The sequence below is a fragment of the Patiria miniata genome, unplaced genomic scaffold (assembly GCF_015706575.1).
Source record: "Patiria miniata isolate m_02_andy unplaced genomic scaffold, ASM1570657v1 HiC_scaffold_20, whole genome shotgun sequence".
NCBI classification, from domain to species: Eukaryota; Metazoa; Echinodermata; class Asteroidea; order Valvatida; family Asterinidae; genus Patiria; species Patiria miniata.
In genome coordinates this window covers 18,592,958-18,618,724 of record NW_024037059.1, presented here as the reverse complement: position 1 = coordinate 18,618,724, position 25,767 = coordinate 18,592,958, and the positions used below count along the sequence as shown (strand labels likewise).

Below are 25,767 nucleotides of genomic sequence, written 5' to 3'. Positions count from 1 at the left end.
TGTGGAAGATTCCAACAGATTGTCTTGCTTGTCCTCTTTTTATTGCGCCAACTAATAAGCGAATCTTAGTTATGGTTAAACTTGCATCCTCCAGTGTTAATTTAGAAAGAAATTAAAGATTTGCGCGCAACTTGAATATCGTTTTCCTCCATTTCTTAATTGCGCTGGTAAGGTTATGGTGACGATGGGTGGGTGGAGGAGGCCGAGGGGGAACACTGATAAATGGTCCGTGGTTAGCCGAAGATACAGGGTGGATCAAAAAAAAAAAAAAACGAAACCAAGATATGATTGCTAATTGGAACAGAAGTAGGGCACATGTGAATCAAAGGGAGATATCCTCTGTTAGGGTTGACCTCCTCTTTAAAATGACACCCTGATCATGTCCTTACATTCATGGTTGACTGAGCAGTGACCAATTTTATGAAAGGGTCTATTTAGAGAATTGCGGCACTTTTCATGGTGAAATCTTTTTTTCCCACCTGCCTTGATTGGCAACCACAAAAATCACAATTGAAAAGTGGCCAAATTCTCTAAATAGACCCTTTCGTAAAATCGGTCACTGCTCAGTCAACCGTGAATGTAAGGACATGATCAGGTCGTCATTTTAAAGAGGAGATTCAACCCCATTAGAAGATATCTCCCTTTGATTAACATGTGTCCTACTTCTGTTCCAATTAGCAATAATATCTCGGTTTCGTTTTTTTGTTTTTTTCGGTCCACCCTGTATATGCTGGTGGGGCGGGGCTATACTTCTTTTTCAATTGGGAATGTATTTCCAATGCTGAAAAATGGGTATATCCGTTTTGGAAAGCCCCAAAAATTACAGCTCTCACAATTCTATATTCAACAAATCAATCAAGATTCATTACTGTACTCACACTTATCTTATTACTCTATTCAGTTGAACAAAAAGGGGAACAAAAATATCCAACAGAAAGAAAACATGCCGAATTCCAACAATCAAGGTGGTTTTATTTCCCAAATAATACAACTGATCACAGCACAAGGATCTCTAAAAAGTTAATTCAATATATCATTATATTATAAAGCTTTATTTAAATATCATGTAGCACAAATGACAATTTACTTATGCCAAAAGGTGGGATATAATTCATTTCAGATATTTGCTTTCATATATGAATTGTATACTGCTTTGAATACTTTTGAAGAAAAAAATGCTTCAATAATTTACAGTTACTCACACATTAACAAATAATTAATATGGGGGGGGGGGTTGCCACACTTATGGAATCTCTCACTCTTACTGGACAAGTTTTGCAGTTAACCACTCGGTACATGAATATGCGTAGATTTAAACCAACAATTAATATGCAAATATGCAAATCAATGAATGCATGTATATTAAAATCAGTGGGAATAGGGCGTGGTAAAGGCCACAAACTAACTTTGAGTTTGAAAACTATTGCTGCCATAAAATTTGAACTTCAAATAATTTTGCTAATATTAATACATAATTAAGACTTTCTACTCAGTGTACTCTCAACAATCATATTGATTATTCTTTTCTTGGATATCAGAAAGAAAAGTAGATATCCATAAAATCATTCAGTCTACAAATGTCAGCCTCAACTCATAAATCCACGCAAACTTCTGATTACTACCTTGTGTTAATAGAATATCGTCATGCAGTCACCAGATACAATTTGAAAATTTAAAAGATAATTCCTTATTGTAAGACTTCACTTGAATATAGTACTCATATAATTTTGTACACTTATTTGTTCTACACATCTACATTAATCAAGTTGGCAATTCTTGTAAAAAAATTATTTATACATCAATGTTCCTCAGTCTTATTTACAAACTTAATATTACTTTGTCTTATCGCTGTATTAATTAATTACACAAGTATTTTGGATCATCCTGATTTGGTCACGTGAAAATCTTGAAGGTGGGTAAGCTTATAATTGAAATTTACATCATTACATCCAGATTAAAGCACATGTGTATTAATTAACATGAGACTACATGTGAATTGGTACCGCAAGTATATACATGCACATGCAGGTTGTATTTTTAACAATATACATCAGGTACACAATTTTATTTTTCCTACATCGAAAAATATGAAGCTAAAAATAGTACTACTTGCAGTATAAAAATAGTATCTGATTATGGTGAGAGGGCTGTCAACGAGCAAATCGATGAAAATATGAAATCTTCTGATAGAATAAAGTAGACTCTCGGCTGAAATGCACATTTACCAAATACTTCACTAAATCCTAAGGTTTTCCTTCAAAGAACCTTCCCAATTTTGACAAAGCGCAACAATAAGCAGTGGCACACTATTCTAAAATATAAACACAGTGAGGTCACAAGCCCAGATAATAATTGTTTGGCCCAAACCAAAATCCATCAAAATCCTGCTGAATCTGGCTGTGGATTTTGAAAGATTTAGGTTGGTTAGGGCTAGATTTGTATAACCATAGGTCTTGGCTGGCCAAAATAACAGCTCACTGCTGCATAACACACTGAAACTCGGACTGTGACTATAACTTAAAAGCCTCACCTAAGCAATAAACTACACATATTTGACGGCTGAGTAAAAGTGAGTTGTAAGAAGCCCTTTGTAAATTAAATTAAAACACTATGTGCAATATATCAATACATGTCTGAGCCCAAAAAGTTACATTTGGCAAAAATAAGAATTCCCTTGAATCTACTGCTCACATTATAGACAAAGCTCCATGGATATAAATATGGGTTTCCTCCTAAGAGATGTTTTAACACTCCCTTCATGTTCAGTCTCGAACCATGCCTGCACGGAACATGAGAAGTATTACAAGTGCAGGACCTTATGTGAAATTCTTATAGTTGTTCATATAAACAGTATTTTGTTTTGGTTTCAACTCAGCAGTGAAGAAAGAAAAACAATCCAAGCTTCCAAGATGATGACGGCCAACAACCACCTTTGAACTATCCCAGCTGACTGACCACTGTTAATCATCCCCTCCCCCTTAGTAATAATCATTAACGAGTCTCTCTGTGGATAGCGTCGGCTGCGACGGGTGTCTGTGGGAGGGCTGATGCTCCCCGAACCCACCGATCGGGGGCAGCTGGGGGTTATAAGCCACCTGGGACATGCTGGTGTCGTAGACTTTAGCCCGGGGAACGCGGGATAGGGAGGAGCTTGTGCCCATTTCGTGGAGTTCGGCTTCCTCTTGCCGTCGGCGGGACTCGTAGTCGCGACGCTTCAGGCCGTCCTTGACGTGGCCCCAGTTTGCCGACAAACACATCAGGAAGTGAACCTAGAAAATAAAATGAACCACAGATCATCAATAAATTCAAACAACATCACACATTGGGAATTAAATGGAATTTGCGTCAGGGTGCAAATCGGTGAAGGGCAAAACCCCAATATTAAGTTTCCATCACCCTGACCCAAATTCCATTTAATGGATAATTTGGTTGCTGTACCCACTGCTATATCCGATTGGAACCTGCCAGCCGACCCTGGCAAGCTCGATGGTCGAGTGGTAAGACGTCTGCACTAGTAAACAGGAGATCGTGGGTTTGAGTCCCACTTGAGCGATTTTTTTCTCACAATCACTACGGACAACACCGAATATACAGTGTTTATAAAAATTACGTCGGCGAAGGGCAAAACCCATGAATCAGTAATGAAATAAATCGAAGATCATCAATATGAGCAATTCCAAATAACGCGCACCACCACCGAGATCCAACATGACACAACAACAACAAAAAATTGTAAAAACTGCCAAATCCTTACAACACTGCACAGTATGGTTTTGCATGCTGATGCCAATTTTTCCTAATGTGCTGCAAAAATGGCCATTCTTTGATAACCTCTTTCGGGTGATATGAGTTGCGATTAATCAAATGATGTCGCATCATGAAATAACCCTTTAGCCCTTGTGCCGCCCCAAACCGCCCTGCCTATTACTCCTCATACCGCCCCAAACCGCCCCAAGCACTCTATGGTTTTATAGATTCATGGAGGAGTAAATACAATGTAATACAGTGTAATACAAGTGTTTTAAAATGGTTACATCAATGCAAGTCAAAGATAACCAAATCTAATCAGGAAGCGAATCTAAATATTTCCACTGACACAAAAGTAAGAGAATATCAATTTATCAAAGAATCATGTAATGGGAAGTGAAACTAGAAATACACAATTTGATTTCGGGTTTCAGGTTTACTGTTATCATTGTATTATTATTTTTGCTTATTGTAGATGCTTCTCTATCCTACAACTTACCAGGCCCAATAACACGAGGGCGCAGCCTCCCAACAGTATGCAGTACATGACAAAAGCTTCTCCTGCCTGTTAACAGAAGTGGAGAGAAAAAAAAATGACAAAACAAGTCTTTCAGATTGGCATTATCAATACAGTGGAACGCCACTACACTGAACACCGCTATACCGAACATTCTACTTTACTGAACATCATCCTTGGCTCCCTGTTTTAATGTATAAAACGCACCGAACATCATTGTTGAAAAAAGTCAACAGATTAGCAAAAAACCTACTGGTTGTACATGTATTAAACACTGTTTGGGCCACTTTTAATTCCCGAACATCAAACCACCCACGGTTACATCGTGTTTGAATGTTGAAGAGCGATAGATGGCTATTATTTCCCCAAGGAATAAATGGAAAACCACCCGTTGCTGTAGTTTTGTGACAACTCCTCGTGCGGCGGCGGGATGTGAGAAATGCCAGTTCAGTGACTTCACTTTTGGTCAAAAGAGGGTACCGGCGGTTCAAAATCGCTATACCGAACGATCGTTATTATGAACACTTTCTGTGGATCCCACAATGTTTGTTATAGCTGCATTCCACTGTACTTAATTCATACATAAGATTAGTCACTTTCTTAAAAAAAACATAGATTGGCCATCCATGCCTATGGAAAATGTTTCATTAGAACAGCTTAGCTTTCCTAAATTGACAACCAGACACAACCTATCCTTTAAAAGTCTGTACAAACTTCTAAAGGAAGAAACTAAAATATATTATGTAAAATGCCAGTGTTTTTTTTTATAATTAAATATTTAAGCAATTGTCTCATGATGAGATTGGTGTAATATAGAGCAATTTAGAAGAGTGTGAGCAACCAGGTAATTCGGACCATGAATTCTATGTCCTAAACTCAATTACAAACATCACCTACAATTTCTGCTTGCAACAAATTTAACCAATATAGGCCATCAGCCTGGATGTTTGGTCATTATCAAATCCGGGCATAAATGATTATAGTGCGCATGCACAAGGTATATATCGCCCCTAGAGTGGTAACAAGCATTTTGATGGACATTTTGAAAAAAGGGTGATAGCGCCCATAAAGCTGCCACCGCTGCAATGCTATCACATATTTTCCAACTCTGGAGGTGTATACCTTGCCAAAAATCGCTATGACGATTATTCCCCTCATTTGATACAAGGTCGGATCCAGGGGGGCCAAAGGGGGCCATGGCCCCCCCCCCAAAAAAAAACGAAACCATTTTTTAAAATTTTTATGTGACATCGCAATAAAGGCAGGCAATGAGTACACCACCATCTTTTCCTCAAAAAAACATTGGTTAAAGTGGTCAGAAATTGCCTCAGATCGCACCACAGAGCATCCAGAATCCAAAAAATTTGCAGAGTACCAAGCATGTGAATACTCACCAGATCTCCAAATTCTTTCAATGTTGTGCCACAAAGCTCTGTATTCACTGTAGATTCAACATTGACGAAACCTGTGCAAATGAAATAGAAGACACAAGTGACAGTATGATGCTTTCTGAGAGTGGCCAGTGATACCAGGCATTCTGGCAAAATGTGATAGAACTGAGCAGAGGTCGAAATGAGGGTTTGTAGGTTTAGCAAACAGAATTTACATTTTCCTGGCAATAGTGTTTGTTGCACTTCAATCACACACTGACAAAAAAGTAAAATACTGAAAACATAGCCTTCAAAGTTTCAGGTTTTGTATTCATGAAAATGAAAGATGTCAATTGTTTTTCCTTAAAAATACTATTATTCCACGATATTTATATTATTTCTTTAAAACGTGTGGTAAACGTTTAAGAGATTACAAAAATCAATAAATCTAAAAAAATCCCAAAAGAATAAAATAAAAATTCTCCACCCCGGCTGTACCCAGTTCCGTCTCATTTTGCCAGTACACATCACAAATAACAAATTCCATCAAACCTGGTATCAGCCAATCAAGAGACCGAATCGTTGTATAAAACGTTTTTAGTAACAAAAAACCCAAATTCCCACAAGTCAATCACAAGTTCATTACAATTCCATCACGAGTCCATCACGAGTCCATCACGAGTCCATCACGAGTCCATCACGAGTCCATCACGAGTCCATCACGAGTCCATCACGAGTCCATCACGAGTCCATCACGAGTCCATCACGAGTCCATCACGAGTCCATCACGAGTCCATCACGAGTCCATCACGAGTCCATCACGAGTCCATCACGAGTCCATCACGAGTCCATCACGAGTCCATCACGAGTCCATCACGAGTCCATCACGAGTCCATCACGAGTCCATCACGAGTCCATCACGAGTCCATCACGAGTCCAGCACGAGTCCAGCACGAGTCCAGCACGAGTCCAGCACGAGTCCAGCACGAGTCCAGCACGAGTCCAGCACGAGTCCAGCACGAGTCCAGCACGAGTCCAGCACGAGTCCAGCACGAGTCCAGCACGAGTCCAGCACGAGTCCAGCACGAGTCCAGCACGAGTCCAGCACGAGTCCAGCACGAGTCCAGCACGAGTCCAGCACGAGTCCAGCACGAGTCCAGCACGAGTCCAGCACGAGTCCAGCACGAGTCCAGCACGAGTCCAGCACGAGTCCAGCACGAGTCCAGCACAAGTCAAGCACAATTTCACCATAAGTCCATCACAAGTCCATCACATGTCAATCACAAGTCCATCACAAATCCATCACAAGTCCATCACAAATCCATCACAAGTCAATCACAATTCCAGTCACAAGTCCATCACAAGTCCATCACATGTCCACCACACGTCTATCACATGTCAATTACATGTCAATCACAAGTCATACAGTCCCAAGTCAGGTCACAAGTTATTGTAATGAAATTATCTCCGTGACATAGACGGGGGCTCAGTTAACAAAAAAATTGGGCCTTGGTGGTTAGTCAGATTGTATACTGTTGTCAAAACCTACCATACTGACTGAGATTCACACACAGTAAAGCGGGCAAATTCCCGTCAGCATCGGCACTTGAAGACGTGTACATGCTCACCATGTAAGTAAAGATCACGGGGATAGTGCAAGCGCCACCAAGAACGAGCCAGATGAAAGTCAGAAGGTACAAAATATAGAGCGCCTGGGGTTTAATTGAAAACAAAAGAGGTTCCCAGGGTGAAAGGGTTAAGGGAAAAGTTTTGGTTAATTGGTTAAATCAGAACTAGAAGTAGAACTGAGTCGTGAATATTTGGGACTCAAATCCAGTCAGATGTCAATGGATTTAAAGGGCCTATGTCATCAGTGGAATTTTGTTTAAATGCGATCCTTTAAATGTACCTTTGTTTTCCATTTAACTAACTTTGTAATCTTCATATCGCCGTTTAAAGGGTGTTTTGGTGTCTTTTTGGTTTTTATGCTGAAGCAAACTTCCATATTCATACGCAAAAGTGTGATGTCATTCAAGGCAGAAACTACAGTTTCACATCTGCTTCAGCAAAAAAAAAGTCACCGGAATTTTAGGGGTTTGCTGTGGGTTGTTTTTCTGCTTTCAGTGGTTCATGGTTGTTTCAGTATGTACAGTAAGACAATGATAAAACTTTATGCACAAGTGTTTTCAATTTTAAGCAAAATTTGGGGTTTACAATTTGAAAGGAAAAAAAGCCTAAATCTGAAGTGTGTGTTCCTTAAGCGACATTGCAGCAACAGTGTCTTCATTGTCAGGAAAAGCATGACTTTTTGTAAATTCATTTGAGGGACCCTGAAGAGACTTGAGTGAAACACTAAAAATATTGATTTCTTTGAACCAAAAGTTTGGCAACTCACAAAATACTCAAGCCCCATAAACAATTATCACCACAAAAAAAAAATGATTGAAGAACCTACCATTTTTTCACACTCAAATTTCAAAGTTACCAAACTAGTTCCAGTAAAAAGCTCCTATATTTGTTTAGAATACAAGGGTTAACCTGTCAAGTACCCTCAATCCATCAGAAAAATCCACAGGTTTGACATTTTGATGAAGTTAGAACTTTATAGCCCGGCCACCATCACATGGGGTTTGATTGTTAGGTCACTGTGTTAGGTTTGGTAGATTCAAGAAGGCATTAAGCAAAAATGAAAAATGCTAAGAATTTAAAGACTTTAGGGTTAACAGAGACAAGTAGCTACAATATGTTCCGAATGTTATTGTAAGCAAACAGACAGGAAATCTTACCACTGCAGATTGAGAGGTCACATGGGGTTAGAGCACCAATTATGAGAGACTGTTGTTTTAGAGAAATCCCTGATCTACAATATGTGTTAATAGAGTATCACAGATTTGTTGGTATTAGGCTGTGTTAATTTAATGGCTATGGCCTGCAACTGGACATGCGTCTATGGAAGCAGTTGAAGCCACATCCCATAGACACCTGTACTACCGCCAGCCTAGCCAGATAATTTGGACATGGTTTCCCAGTCATTGGCAGCACTTTCATAATACTCACCAGACTAACACACCCCATCCCCCCACAGCAGACGTCTTGGTCGTCGTACACTTGAACTTTGCTCTGTTTGGTTGCCGCGTAGCCTAGAATGATGTAGATGAATGCTGTGAGGACCATCACCGGGGTCATGGCGTAGACGGTGATCCTCAGAGCAGGAATTCTGTAACGATCACGTGGAAAACTTTAGCATAAATAAAGCTGCCTAAGTTGTCCCCCGTATAATACAGGTGCATTCCTCAATGCAGATGGAACCAGTTCTTGACACATTTAGATGGAAGTTGTACTCTGAAATGCAAGCATGCAAACCTGGGCTCAATTTAATGCCTCTGCTTACTGTAAGCAAAAAATCCCTGCTTACTATATAGCAGAAAATACTGTGCTTATAGTAAGCGTATTTCACAGGTTAGTGAGGAACTTTTGCTTCTGTGCATGTGTACATCCAGTAACTAAGGATCCTGTGATGACAGGGTTAGTACATAGTTTTATTGCTAGTGCGGTTAGCACAAAACGGTAATCGTAAGCACAGAATTCCGTGGTTATAATGCCATGAAATTGGGCCCGGATATGCATGCACGCTATGTGTTTCAAGCAAGGGTTTTTGTGAATGGCCACACATCACCATGTACTGTACCTGCAGTCCACACTGCTGATTGCACCACTTCATTGCCATCCTGAAATAGGCTTATTTTTTTTTGCCAAGTTCCTTTTTTATTTTGTAGAGTAACGGGTATTTCATTCCATTATTATACATCCCAGGGACGATTTTGGCTATTTAGGGCCTGTTTGTATTGCACAGATCCCAATCTGGATCCAGGATCGATTCATTTGTTTTGCTTGGATCCTTATCTGTATCACTGATCTCAGGGATCCTTTTTGAGAGGTGAATCAGCGCGAGATTCAAATTGGTGACTAACGAAACAACATACATTGGAACGTTAACCATCTCGAGATCAGGCGCTGTTTTCTTTCTTATACATAGCACAGTACTGGTTCCAAGGATCCAGAATTGGATCCATACCGAAACAAACGCAGCCTTTGTAGTACTGCTACTCTTCTAAATGATTCTGTGCGGATTAATTTAATAGTGAGGAGTCTTAGAGATGGTGCAATATTGAAAGAAACATCTTACACCAGCTTCCACTCCAGTTCTGTTTTCTTGAACATATCCTCCGTGTTGTTCAGTGCAGTCAGGGATGCTCCACAGAACAAGCCTACTCCACAGTACACCAGGAAAGCGGACACCATCGAGCCATAGGGCAGATACTTGGTAGAAAACCCTTGAAAGAAAAAAAAAAAAACAGGAAAAAAACAGGGAAAAAACAGTATGAAAATTAAATCATATAGAATCTAAAGCGGTCAATTGCTTTTGGATATGAGGGTGATATTTGGTAGAACACCCTTGAAAGAAAAAAAAAAACAAGAAAAAGGAGTATGAAAAGTAAATCATCTATAGAATCTGAAGCGGTCAATTGCTTTTGAATATGAGGTGAATTTCTCTAATAAAAATCCTGAAACATAAAAACGTAAACATTGAAGTGCCTTTTGTTTTGTTGTAGTTTCATTTATGAGATTAGGAATGATTTCCCTATGTCAAAAGCGGCCGTGCACATGTAAGTGACATGTACATTGTACACGTACCTTTACATGCATGACATTTGCTTTGCAACCGTATAGGCCATCAGCCTCGGTCCAAAATTTTGGCCATGCACCGGTATCAAATGAGGAGAAAAAAACGTCATAGCGATTTTTTTGGCAAGGTATACACCACCAGAGTTGGAAAATATGTGATAGCATTGCAGCGGTGGCAGCTTTTTGGGTGTTATCACCCTTTTTTTTCAAAATGTCCATCAAAATGCTTGTTACCACTCTAGGGGCGGTATACCTTGCGCATGCGCACTATAATCATTTATACCCTGATTTGATACTGACCAAACCCCCAGGCTGATGGCCTAGTAGAAATCAGTACAATTTTCATAATCGTCTAAAATGAATGGAAAGGATCCGTTCGACCCCCTTATTTGCCAATGATTTGTTCAGCTTTTTGAAGCATTTCAACAACAAGCACTATGACTACATATAAGTAGTGGGTACATGCACTGTCGGTTTACTCACTGCATGTAGGCCTAATAAAAGTGCATCTACTCCTGTTGGATAACGCCAAATTGTGTCATAAAAAAAACCTACACAACTGATGCTTCCACACTGTAATGGTCGGCAACCATGTCTTTCAAGAATACACTAAAAATAATTCACAATTCGCAATTCAGCAGACATTTATTTTGCACACTGCAATAAACCAATACAAAGTGAGATAATATAATTACAATACAGTAATATTATAAAGTGCACCAGAAATGGCCTTTGGCATGTTATCGTGATTAACATTTCTTTCAAATGGTAAAGTATACTCTCCCTAAAATGCCTTTTACATCTACGTGTTGTCAGAGGGCAGCAACAGTTTTTTAATTTACGAAATGCATCATCCCCTCTCATCTGATGCAATTTGACTAAAAGTAAGAGCCTTTGTTTAAATATCACTGGCTTCCCTGAGATATTAACATGTGCATGTACACCTGTCATGCCCTACATGGCAAGCAAACCACTGCACCACATGCGTAAATGTACACACAACACTGGGTGTGGTCCCAAGTGCAATCTATAAACAAGGTCAGGTTTCAACGACAGGCCTTTACGGCTTCATTTATAATACACTCATAAGCCTGGCCGAATTGTAATTTGAATAGCACGCTGATACCGCTACACATATTAAGCAGCAGTATTGGATATGTATCATCCTGCAGTGATCTTTACATAAAAACGCTGCATGTGGCTAATTGATGACCTGCGTGATACACCTGTATGACCAGAGGCTGTTATTTTGTTTATCTTTTTATTTTTTATTATTTTTGGCTGATCTTATCAATATAATTTTATTTCCAATCAAATCTAGGCATTAACCATCACCAGTCAGCATATGTGACAAACATGTACACATCCATACAAAAAAATAGCTACAGATTAAATTGTGTAGTATAATTAACCTCCATGTTTACTGTCAAAATTATCTTACATTTTTTTAAACTTTTATTTTTTTTTCAACAATCGTAGTGTATTTTTTTGCACAATTGTCTGGGTACTGTATTGGGGAAAATAGTGAGTGTATATCCTGAATCAAAATTTTTAGAAAATGTTTTTTCTTTGTGCTAGGTGCGGTAGGGGTGGTTGTTTTAGAAATTCAATCCCCCCCCCCCTCTCCACATAGATAATATCAACCCCTACTCAGGATCTGACAGTGCATCTACGTCCTGTTAGGATGCAGCTGATAGGATGCAGCTAAAATGGTCTGTGATTGAACAGAGTTTGGGGAAGTGGGGGGGGGGGAGATGAGATGGAAGATGCAGGTGGTAACAAATCAATAAGTACTCATTACTGACCCTTAGTATATATTAATACCACCTATACAGACTCGCACATACAGGTATGTACATGTATGCTCACCTTAGGCCAAAAACAAAAATAGTTCTGCTTCCAGTTTCACTACCTACCCTATTCTGACAGCCCCTACCCTAATTTTTTCATGAGAAAAAATGAGAAAAAAAATCCCAAAACCATCAATTTCTACCTTTTACCCCTCGACTACACGCAGATGCCACCATATGATTGTAAAAAAAAAAAAATGGCCCCCAAAAAATTCCCTACCTACCTACCCTATTTTCGAATGCCATGTAATTGGAAGCAGAACCATTATTTGTTGGCCTTACATCAGGCAGATGTAATGATCACAGAAGTTAGTCAATGTGAAACAGGGAAACAATCTCTTTACAGATACCATCTCAAAAATATCTTCCTGTGCATTCTCCTAGGATGGCCTAACTTAAGTGTATGTGAATATTTATATCGTCATTGAGTCGTTGACCACAATACATATGGGCAATTCCACGGTTACGATGTACTTTTGAGTTTCCTTGGGCTGTATGATAAACAAGACGCACAAAATTGGTTACTCGCGTTACGAAAATGTAACGGGAGTAACCCATTTTGTGCGTCTTGTTTATCATACATAACACATTTTTCTGGATGTCATCTTTGGTGCTTAGGTAGGTCTAGCTCTACTCTATCAACCATGGGGATCACAGTTATTAAACCTTTTCAGTAAGGTAATTACAGCCCAAGGAAACTCAAAAGTACATCAAAAATGTAACGTGAGTAACCGTGGAATTGCCCATATACATGTATGGACAATGTACATTGTAGGGTGTGTCCCCCCGTGGTCAAACTTATTAACATCCCCTTAGACTTTGACCATGCTGACACGATACAGGTAAACATTACCCAGGTCGTTCATTAATTACACGTTACCTGACTCACATGCTATTAATTACAGGGAGGGGAAGTTGCTAAATGCATTACATCATAGGGATTTTCATCCTAATTAAAGTCCTTCCTCTAAGCTGGCTTTTCCATGTTTATCGTGTGCGTTCCACCTGGGGAAGTTTTAACTTATTAACTTAAATTTGATAATTAGCCTTTATCAACCTCATTTATTAACCTCACCCATCCCATCCCGTCCCAATAAAAAATAACGGTGATTCGAGCAGGCCTCAGCATTTTTTGCAAATAAGAAGTTTTATAAATCCTGTACAATCCAAAAGTGTGATAAATCAATACCAATACTTATAAACAAAAAAAATTGAATACCATGCCACATGTCAAATACTAGTGGCTGAGCTGAATTGACAGTCCTCATCAAACCGCATAAAAATACTGCAAAAACAGGTGAAAGATTTTGGCAGTTTTGTGTTACTCTTTTTAAGTCATTAGCAAAAACACTGATGTACACTGCACACCTATACGAACAAATACATGTACCAGTAAATTACATATTTTTTGACATTTTTTATTACTGTCCGCCCCTGCACCCCATCATCAAATGCATAGTACATCCTTGACCTTATGGTGCATTATATGGTACAGGTGGGTATCTATGCCAAAACATAAATGACAAGACAAACAGACCTAGACCACATATCATTTTCCTCTAGATTCATGTTCAATGTATAAATGCTTGTTAGAAAAGCCATGTTAAAATGCAACATTGGAATTACATGTAGACTAAAGCCCGGTTCATACTCGGCGCGAAAGCGAAAGCGAACGCGAATTTGCGACGTCGTGTCAAGTATTCGCGCTGCGAATTTGTAAAAGTTGAGCACATTTCAACTCGGGCGAATTTCACAGCGAACCTTTCATGACTTCAAATTCGCTTCGCCTTCGCATTCGCATTCGCATGGAGTATGAACCGGGCTTATTGTCACCTAAATACATAGTGTTCACACAGGGAAATAAAGCACATGCAGTACCAGGAAATGAAAAGTCAGTAACAGATACTCACCCATTCTTAAATATTTAAGCTGTTTTCTCTCCTACACAAGACTGCTCCTTCTCTCACGAAAAAGGAAAGAACCTCCAAATGTATTCCCGAGTATAACTGCAGTTCTTTCAGAGTTTAGTACTGGCTGTTGGAGAGTAGTGTACATGTAGTTATAGCAATCGTGCCTCACGCACTGATGATGATAGCATTTGGGGTGTTCCCTCCGAACGCAGTGATCTTTGGAACTGTACACACTGTAGAGAGGGGAAGAACAAATAGGCTCTAATCAGTGAGTGGGCTTGGCTGATGATTGGGCTACAGTACGCAGTGAACAGGTGGGCCATGGTTGTATGTTATGAACCTGTCGTTAATAATAGGTGACCTATATGCATTGATAATGTACACGCTGAGTTGGTATCAACGATGCAAAGAATTTAGCGAGGAAATTGTTATATTTAACAGCACTTTTCAATCATGTTAACAGTAAAATCTACTAACTGTAATCTTTTGACTATTTTGTGATGTGCTATTGTCTTTTTGTTTCTATAAATGTAAGCGAATATAACTCAGATAATTACGATTGTCATAAGAAGTCACCAAAACACATCCAAAGTCCAGAATCAGACTAGCAATCGGCATGAATTCTGTGACAAAGAGTGCAATGGTGTGACACCTTTAACTTAAATAAAAAAGGAACTGCCCAGTGTTAGGCCAAGTAAAAAAAAAAAATCGGGGCCTTTTAAAGAAAAAAAAACGACGGAGGCAGGGATTTTCTTGTTTGCTTGGTATTTTTTTGCCTTTTTCGCCCAAGATTGCAGCTTTTCTAAGATGGTGGATGGATTTTTCAGGGTTTTTTTTAACGCTTTTGCTGATAAAAAATTCCAGAGGAGCTGTAACTCTTTCTAAATTCTAAATAGTAGCTACACATTTGGTGAAAATAAATATAAGACAATTGACAAAACAGTTGCAAAATATACTGCAAATATGTAGAAATTTAAAAAGGAGGGGGGGGGGCAGAACAAAGGAAGATGCAAGGATGAGAAACTGGGTTTTTTTTTACTTGGCCTTAGCTATTGTTGTATTGCATTCACTGTTCACAACAGCTAGAGGAACTGTTGCATAGTCCAGACATGTGACACATCAGTGACACCAGGAAGATATCTGTAATAATGTTATTAAGGGAATAAATGTGTGCCCGAGAGGTTTTTATCACTCTGTTTAAGACCACTTAGAGTCTGGGTGCTGATAATTACCCGAGCCGGAGGCGAGGGTAATTATCAGCACCCAGACTCTAAGTGATCTTAAACAGAGTGATAAATACCGACGGAGCACATATTTATTCCCATTCATAAAAACCTTTTCGGTAAAAAAAAATCATATAATTTGTTCAAAACATCCCGATTTTGTTCAACAAATTCACTTTATGCTTTTTGAAACATCCCTCTTGCAAAATAATGGAGTGTTCAGCTAGCGAGTAAGATGTAAACAACCCTTTTATGGAGATTGACGCGCGCGTATCATGTTCTGCGCGATGTCGCGCAGAACGCACCTGGCGCGTTGCGTTTTGAATTTAGAACTATAAAATTCTGACTCCCTGGTAGTGTTGCGCATGCCTACGTGAGGATTGTGAACGTTCAACCAATGAAACGATAAGAGGCACTGGATTTTTAGGAGTCCACATTTTATTGTGACACTGAAAAAGTGTTTAAGACCAGCTAGCCATGTCTTTATCATCCGTTTAAGACCGGCCACGTGACGGGCTCTCGACCAATAGGAATGCGTAAACTGTCTAAGGTATTTATGAATGCTAAATAAAGGATTTACCACTTGCCAGATGCCTGTCCATTCAGAACACTGCAAACATACTCTGTACACATACATTTGTGTGTACATACATGTATTTCATTTTTTTTTAAATCACAAGTCAGGAATACATTATAACATGTGCTGCAAAATAGCCAGCTTTTTTTTATCTGCCACTATTATTGTACATTGTACATTGTCGGTTTGTGAATTTTTTTCAATTTTTATTCTGACAAATGAGATTCGACGTGATAAATTTATCATTCATGCGAGTTACAAATGTTATGCCATTTTTAGATGGCAGATTAAATTTGTCATTTCTGCATACGCATCAAAATACTACGTGTAAGTGAGATGTTAAATGACATGAGGCTGGACTCCAGAATCCATATTTTACTCTCACTACTTACAAATCATTCCCTACCCCCCCCCCCAAAAAAAATTGCATCACCGAATACTGGCTGTGCCTCTTATTTACTAGCTAAGAAAACCCAGCTCTGAGGAACAGGACATAGCATGGGAATGTCATGAGCCTTAGTAGAGATGGGTTTCCAAGCTCCTTGTTAACATAAATTGTGTCCAGAAATGTAAAGTGTAAGGCTTCCGATGAGCAGAGCCTTACAGTTTGGGAAGTATACGTACGTCATGTATGATGTACCCCCAGCTAAAAAATATATTCTGTTTAAAATATAAAAAGACAACTATTATTAACTAGAAAACACTCAGAGAGTGCAAACCTCTGCCATCTAAAGGCTAAATATTGTCAGTACACCCAAAAGAAATACTCACATAAATGGTGAAGAGTCCCTAAAAAAATCCCCAAATCCTGGATCCACACCCAGATCCGGATCACTTCCAAAATCCAATCGATATACTTGTACCATGGATCACCTTATTTCATGCAAATCCGTCCATTACTTTTGACTGTCTTGTTAACAGACAGACAAACCAACCAACCAACAAACTAACCAACGCCAATGAAAACATAACCTCCTTGGCAGAGGTAAACATGGTAAAAATCAAATAATGAAAGGTTTGTGGAAACACCATGTGCAAATAATTTCTCAACTAAGAGAATGGTTCTGAAAAGAAGCAGAGGTATAAACTCGACGTTCCGGTCAGTATGCTCTGACCGTCTTCAGGAGAGTGCCTAAAGTTAACTCTAATCTAAGATTAAGAAAGTAAATTACTTAAGACAAGCGAAATCGATGAAGTGTGAAGTTGCATCCTGTGTGAATCACTGAATGCCAAGTAGCTGGGATCCTAGAGCAAATCTCGCATAAGTTTACTGTGGGAAAACGGCTGAGCATACCCTCTATTGTGTTACACAATCAACGAAACAGCCTCAGGATGCTAACAAACAATAACATTATAAACTGAGCTTGATTTAATCATGGTCCATGGTCATGCATGGACAAGATGATGGCGCAAGGATAAAAACGGATTGCACATCATTTTGACAAATTACAAATGGCAATGCTCACAATAGTCAACACAAAACAATAAAAACTTCAACCTGAGTTACTGCTCTGATCCGTTTTTGAGTGAACCCATCGTCCTGTCACAAGTCATGTCCACAAATGAAGTGTCAATTGACAAAATTTAGCTGCTTATAAGACTCACGTCAAGGTGAAACCCTGACGCAAACAATAGACTATTTGAAGAGCGCCCTCATTGTTGGGACAAAGGAAATTCATAAATAAAGATGACATTATACCGCAAATTCCAAAAATGAAGTAAAAATTATTGTTTTCATGGCTGCGTTTCTTTCATTTCGTACATATTATTTTATGTCCCTAATATCCGTAAAATGATTGTTTTGAACTTCGTTTATCTGCATTTTGCAGACTACATAAAGTTCCAGAGAACACTTAAGTCATAGAAATTATAATAATTGAATATTATAAGGTTTTTAAGCACGAATTTCTGGACAATGGTTGAACTGTTTAAGTCTATGGATCCGGTTCGAACCGGTTTGATGGTCAAATTTTCTCAGCCCGCCAAAATCTCGTGACATTCACCAGTTTATTTAAATGAGCAATTGTTTTTAATCCAATCAAGTTGATCAGATTGCCAACCTCCGGTCATCAACTAACTTGTGACCAATCACAGTTGCTTATATTAGCATTACGTCATCACCCCAGCTGTCGTCTGCTTCTCATTTCTGAAAATGTAGGGCCTCGGGTTGCTAAAAAAAAATAAAACTTACCGTTTCGCCACGGATTGCAAGAATTTTCTATTGTACTCATCGGCATCATTAATCATTCATTTATGTGCATATCTCCCTAAAATTGTATACATTCAAGACCAAAAAATCAGGAAATTTGACAAGAGCGGATAAATATACTGAGAGTGATCAACCCAAGATCCGACCACTCTGCATATGGACAATATTAACCTGTCGTCTTTTCACTTCCATGTCATTCCGCAGTTCAACTCCACCGAGGGAGGACCTGTTAAGATTTGCTCTTCTTTTTTGAGCAAATATTTTGATCAATTCGGTTTTATTTACAGGACAGCACTCAAGCTGTCACAAACTGTGAAGATTTACCAATGTTGTGGTCAATATAACTGAGTCAGTTTCTCCGCCAGCTAGAGCTGAAAATTTTCAGTGCAAACCGTCAGTCTGTCTGAAGCCAAATAACTCCACGAACCGCTTTCCTTTCACCATGTTCACTGGTCACCATGCAGTGTCCGCGTCTGAACAGATTATCCCGGTAGAGATGTCCAGTTCCGCGGTATGCCTCCGGATCAGTCGGTATTTCCAGCTTAAAATTCTTCAAACTTTGGTAAGCTTACAGCACGTCGTTTCTTTGAAATGTGTAAAAGTACCGTTTGACTGAAATTAAATCGGAGTTGGTCTACTGAACATTTTTACAACTCATCATGCTCATGGTATCATAGTGAACTGTACTACTAAGAACTAAGCTAATACGTTTTTTTGTGAAGTTATCTTGACATATTTCAAAGGCTGCTGTGACTTCGGAGTAACCTAGGAGTAGAAGTCTTCGTGCGGATAAGTCTGTGAACCACACCAGAGGTGAGTGAATGTCAGTGAAATAAACTTGCCCATAAACTGCAGATAGAAAAACTGTGGCTCTTGTGCTTCTTTGGGTGTCACAGGCTACATAGTGTTAAAGTCACTGTAAAATAAAGCACACTCTACTATACTCTTTGAAAGAATTAGGTGAAAATAACACTTATTTGTGTTCATAGGCCTATATGTCAGCCTCCATTTTTAAAAAGCCGTGTTGCATTGCTGAGCTCTTTCATAAGCAGATTCTATGAACGTCCATTGTATTGAATTCCGATAGATTGAGCGCCAAGATTTCAGGCCATTAGTACATTAGCTAGTAACAAAAAAAATTCTATTTTGTCTGGCGCAAGTAATTTGCATAGGAATTCGTCTGACACGTGCAGTGACATTGTGTTTCCACGTGGAATTAAAATAGTGGGCGTGGCTATAGGCTCCGTTAATCCCATCTTATGATTGACAGGTTGAAGTTTGAAAAGACACTGGAATGCGGTCACTGGGACCAGGTGCATGGTGACCTGGGTATCCAAGTAAACAAGTTTTGATTGGTCATGAAACGGGCATCTATATAGATATCTTCTTTCGAAAACTGACTTTGAGTGAAAAAAAATAGATTGTCGTGAATCACAGAGAACTCCTTAATATAATTATGTTATTTTGTAATACTAATAATAAGGAAACATATTGCATCTTCACCATAGCAACTGACACTGCTGAGCTTTTTATCATCAAAAGTTTAAATCTGTAAAATAGTATTATTCTGAAACAAAAAGAATGGATTTAAAAATACCGAGGAGATATTTACCTTAATTGGTTGGATAGTGTTCCAGTGGAAATGTGTAATTTTTATTTTTTTTCCAAAATCACCGAATTTAGAAGAAAAAAAAGTAGCAATTTTGTACCAATGCAATCGCTTGTATTTAATTAAACTGAGAGAAAGGAGCAGTTACTTTATGCAAATGCATATATGACATCAAAATATTTAAATATAGGCTCAACCAGCTAATATTCCTAAAATTATTTATTTGAAGATTCGACCACAATCGGGGAAAAATTCAAGAACTTAATAATGGATTAACTATTGCATTGATTTATTTTTATAATGCTGCATTACATATAGGTATTTAGTAAAAACATTGCCAATTTATTCAAAATGAGGACAATTTCTATCCATTGTATTTTAATAGAGTTAATTTATAAAATTTGTATATCAGTTGTAAAAAGTAAAAGTTATAGATTTTCATTAAATTTGTCAATTAATAACTGCATTAAGGATATTTATAGACAAAGCCAATGAAAATCGAAACAAATGTGGAATTTTATACTTCCTGTCGTTTGTTTTTGAAGAAAGCAATTTGCGAGGGGCATCTTGAAAATTTAAATCAGTTAAAATCATTTCCAATATTAATGCTTGAAATTGAAGAGGTAAATTTGGATGTCGTAAAGAATGATATAATTTTTAGGAGGGAATTTCATTTGGAAAAATTAGAATTAGGATGATAAAACAGTGTAATGGATCATAAGAAATGCGACGAATTTCAGTTCATTATTTTTAAAACGCGGGTAGGGGTGGGCCAGTTGGGCCTTAACCACTTAACGACTTGCAAAAAGAGACAATTATTGTAGTCCACCCAGTGACTGCTGACGATGAGGGCAGTATGCACATTTTACAGTCCGTGCTTCCAAATTGGCATCTTTCACACAACACTGAACCCGCCCCCATTCCATCCCGCGCACGGCGTGGCAAGCGAATTTATTTCATATCGCTGGCGTTGAATCCATTTTTGTGATTAACTATGTTTTGATAAGCTAAATGAATAAGCTTCTCGGGCTCTTTCCTTGAAATAAATATTATCCGAACGAGATAATCCGATTATCAGATTGGAGAAGGCATTAATGGATATGATTCGAACCAGGGATCCAAAATTATACTTTACTAGCTTGGGCCAAAAAAAAAAGTCTCCGGTTTCTGGTATGGAGCTTGCCCAAAAAGTGGTGCGGCGACGCGTTTTTTTTTTTTTTTTTACCTGATTTTTTTGCTTCAAATGTCGGCTGATGACTGCAAATGGTCCTCGACCTAAACTTAGTGCAAATATATGGGAGTCCAGAGAGGCCACATAAAGCTTTTTCTCGACCATAACCCAATCTAAAAACACGTTAAAATTGTGTAGCAGCAGGATTCCAGTCAAACCAGTGAGTTTGGCGGTATTGAGACATCATCTTTCACTGAAAAAAATAACTTTTTCATTTTCCCGACGCGCATGGCTACGGCGACGCGCGCGCATACCAGAAACCGGAGACTTTTTTTTTTGGCCTTAACGACATCTGTTTTTTGAAATATTAAGTTATGTAGGGCCAAACCAGTGAACATCATCACTAATTTTCATGAATAAAATAATTTTACCATCGAGACATGAAATCATATGGGAATAAAACGAAATATGCGTACCAGAAGATTCACCAATACTTGACGATGAGGGCAGTATGCCGAGTTAACGGTGAGCCAACTGGTTTATTTAAAAAAGAAAAAAAGTACACCCTCTCGGCATCAACTACCGTTTTGTACCATCGTTCTGAAGACACGTATGACCATGAGGTATGCATTAATAGTGTGTCATCTTGGCAAGTTTATGCCCTTGATCGATATAGGTGATAAGCTGGAGCAGTTGGAGCAGTTATGGAGCAGTTACACCTATGGAGCAGTTACACCTATTCCCACTTGAAGTGCGGAGAGTAAGGGGTGACCTTATTGAGACATATCAGATCCTGAATAGCTTCGACGATATTGATCCAGAAAAGTTCTTCTCCAAGTCAAGTACGAGTACCCGAGGTTACAGGTTGAAGTTGTTTAAGAAGAGAATGCATAAAGGTCTCCAATTGAGGAAACACTTCTTCTCCCAACGGGTAATAAGCAACTGGAACAACCTCCCAGCCTACGTCGTAAATGCCATGAATGTCAACCAGTTCAAGAATAGATTTTACAGTTACTTGAAAGAATCTGGATATGGGGTCTTAAAAGGCTTAAGCCTATAATTGATATTCCCATCAAATCTTAAGTGTAAGTGTAAGCTCCCCACAAGAACATCACTCAGCTTGGAAGGGGTGGACATGCTATCCCAACAGCACCTCCACCCCACCCTCCCGGCCCCCCCCCCCCCCGCCCCCGGACCCCCATCACTGACCAATCTTCGACGAGGAGGGCAGTATGCACAGATAACGGTGTGCCAACTGGGTGAGAAGACATACCGCCATCCCCCCCCCCCCCCCCCCCCGACTAAATCCCACTTGTGCACTTCGCGTGTTTTTTTCGCTCGTACCCCCTCCCCCCACCCTTCGCAGGAGGTACTGGCGAACGCAGTAATCATATCCCACAAACACTTTACCAATACCTGACGATGAGGGCAGTATGCAGGGTTAACGTGGAGCCGGTTCTGGACGTTCGCCATTATAACAAAGCGGTCTTTTCAACTCTAAGGCGGATCTTTCAAAGGTGGAAATACATTCTAAAAATCATCCACTTACCCACTTTCCTTTCTTTATTGTTGCCCAAATTTGGCAAAATAAAGGACTTATGGACGACACAAAGTTACTACTCCTGTGCTATTTTCGAGTTTCATCCCTACAAAAAAAAAACATATTTTTTTTTTTACATCAAAGGTAAGGGGTCTTTTCACTTTCTGGTGAGAGTGAGACAACGACAGAAATTATGGAATAAATACTTGAACAAAATTTCGAGCTATTTGCGAACTTAAAATAATTCATGCGGATCTGCTGTGTGCCAAAAAAAGCAACAAAACATTAAAAGCCTTTTTTTCCAAAAGGTATATGCGCCCAAAATAAAAACTAGTTTCTGCGTTCAAATAGAAAATTAAAAAAATTTAGAAAAACTCTTGAGAAGAAAAAAAACCCGAGTTTTCTTGAAGAGCAGGGAGAGAGTAGAGCAACGATTATAGAACAATTCGAACATTATCAAGCCAGAAATACCTGGTTCGATCAGCGCACAATTTTACATATTAAGTGCAAGTAACATTTTCGCGCCATTTTCAAGAAGAGATAGTGGCAACGTGGTTTGGATCTTTGAGCACTTCCCCACATTATCTTGGCCTTTGAGTTTAATTATTTCCCCAATAATACGAATCCAAAGATTGCATTTTCCTTAACTGGATAAAATTTGATGTTTTTGGGAAATTAACAAATGTAAAGGGGTAGCCTTGCATTTTTATCAAATTTGGGCAAAATTTGACTTTTTATGGAAATTAACAAATGTAAGGGGTTAGCCTTGCATTTTCATCAAAATTGGATAAAATTTGATGTTTTGGGGAAATTTGATGTTTTGGGGAAATTAACAAATGTAAAGGGGTAGCCTTGCATTTTTATCAAATTTGGGCAAAATTTGACTTTTTATGGAAATTAACAAATGTAAGGGGTTAGCCTTGCATTTTCATCAAAATTGGATAAAATTTGATGTTTTGGGGAAATTTGATGTTTTGGGGAAATTAACAAATGTAAGGGGTTAGCCTTGCATTTTCATCAAATTTGGGCAAAATTTGACTTTTTATGGAAATTAAAAAAATGAAAGGGGTTAGCCTTGCATTTTTCCAAAATCGGGCAAAATTTGACTTTTTATGGAAATTAACAAATGTAAGGGGTTAGCCTTGCATTTTCATCAAAATTGGATAAAATTTGATGTTTTGGGGAAATTAACAAATGTAAGGGGTTAGCCTTGCATTTTCATCAAAATTGGATAAAATTGGACTTTTTATGGAAATTAAAAAAATGAAAGGGGTTAGCCTTGCATTTTTCCAAAATCGGGCAAAATTTGACTTTTTTATGGAAATTAACAAATGTAAGGGGTTAGCCTTGCATTTTTATGAAAATTGGATAAAATTTGAAATTTTGGGGAAATTAACAAATGTAAGGGGTTAGCCTTGCATTTTTATCAAATTTTGGCAAAATTTGATGTTTTGGGGAAATTTGACTTTTTCTAGAAATTACAAAATGTAAGGGGTTAGCCTTGCATTTTCATCAAAATTGGATAAAATTTGATGTTTTGGGGAAATTAACAAATGTAAGGGGTAAGCCTTGAATTTTTATGAAAATTTGCCAAAATTTTACTTTTTATGGAAATTAACAAATGTAAGGGGTTAGCCTTGCATTTTTATGAAAATTGGGAAAAATGTGATGTTTTATGGAAATTAACCAATGTAAGGGGTTAGCCTTGCATTTTTATCAAAATTTGGCAAAATTGGATGTTTTGGGGAAATTAACAAATGTAAAGGGGTAGCCTTGCATTTTCTCAAAATCGGGCAAAATTTGACTTTTTATGGAAATTAACAAATGTAAGGGGTTAGCCTTGCATTTTCTCAAAATCGGGCAAAATTTGACTTTTTATGGAAATTAATAAATGTAAAGGGGTAGCCTTGCATTTTCATCAAAATTGGATAAAATTTGATGTTTTGGGGAAATTAACAAATGTAAGGGTTAGCCTTGCATTTTCATCAAATTTGGGAAAAATTTGACTTTTTATAGAAATTAAAAAAAATGAAAGGGGTTAGCCTTGCATTTTTCTCAAAATCGGGCAAAATTTGACTTTTTATGGAAATTAACAAATGTAAGGGGTTAGCCTTGCATTTTTATCAAAATTGGATAAAATTTGATGTTTTTGGGAAATTAACAAATGAAAGGGGGTAGCCTTGCATTTTTATCAAATTTGGGCAAAATTTGACTTTTTATGGAAATTAACAAATGTAAGGGGTTAGCCTTGCATTTTCATCAAAATTGGATAAAATTTGATGTTTTGGGGAAATTTGATGTTTTGGGGAAATTAACAAATGTAAGGGGTTAGCCTTGCATTTTCATCAAATTTGGGCAAAATTGGACTTTTTATGGAAATTAAAAAAATGAAAGGGGTTAGCCTTGCATTTTTCTCAAAATCGGACAAAATTTGACTTTTTATGGAAATTAACAAATGTAAGGGGTTAGCCTTGAATTTTTATCAAAATTTGCCAAAATTTTACTTTTTATGGAAATTAACAAATGTAAGGGGTTAGCCTTGCATTTTTATGAAAATTGGGCAAAATTTGATGTTTTATGGAAATTAACCAATGTAAGGGGTTAGCCTTGCATTTTTATCAAAATTTGGCAAAATTTGACCTTTTCTAGAAATTACAAAATGTAAGGGGTTAGCCTTGCATTTTCATCAAAATTGGATAAAATTTTATGTTTTTGGGAAATTAACAAATGTAAAGGGGTAGCCTTCCATTTTTATCAAATTTGGGCAAAATTTGACTTTTTATGGAAATTAACAAATGTAAGGGGTTAGCCTTGCATTTTTATCAAAATTTGCCAAAATTTTACTTTTTATGGAAATTAACAAATGTAAGGGGTTAGCCATTGCATTTTTATCAAAATTTGCCAAAATTTTACTTTTTATGGAAATTAACAAATGTAAGGGGTTAGCCTTGCATTTTTATGAAAATTGGGCAAAATTTGATGTTTTATGGAAATTAACCAATGTAAGGGGTTAGCCTTGCATTTTTATCAAAATTGGATAAAATTTGACCTTTTCTAGAAATTACAAAATGTAAGGGGTTAGCCTTGCATTTTCATCAAAATTGGATAAAATTTGATGTTTTGGGGAAATTAACAAATGTAAGGGGTTAGCCTTGCATTTTCATCAAATTTGGGCAAAATTTGACTTTTTATGGAAATTAAAAAAATGAAAGTGGTTAGCCTTGCATTTTTCTCAAAATCGGGCAAAATTTGACTTTTTATGGAAATTAACAAATGTAAAGGGTTAGCCTTGCATTTTCATCAAAATTGGATAAAATTTGATGTTTTGGGGAAATTAACAAATGTAAGGGGTTAGCCT

General features: G+C 38.0%; 1 protein-coding gene across 1 annotated transcript; it reads right to left on the bottom strand.

Moving 5' to 3' along the window:
* Positions 1-946: 946 nt before the first annotated feature.
* Positions 947-17,527, bottom strand: LOC119727720 (neuronal membrane glycoprotein M6-a-like). Its single transcript, XM_038199747.1, has 8 exons — positions 17,379-17,527; positions 14,081-14,313; positions 9,821-9,968; positions 8,692-8,851; positions 7,184-7,346; positions 5,659-5,729; positions 4,247-4,312; positions 947-3,269 (listed from the first exon to the last, which is right to left on the bottom strand). Exons 2-8 carry the CDS (start codon positions 14,082-14,084, stop codon positions 2,979-2,981), a joined length of 903 nt encoding a protein of 300 aa, XP_038055675.1. The 5' UTR covers positions 14,085-14,313; positions 17,379-17,527; the 3' UTR covers positions 947-2,978.
* Between the last annotated feature and the right edge of the window lie 8,240 nt (positions 17,528-25,767).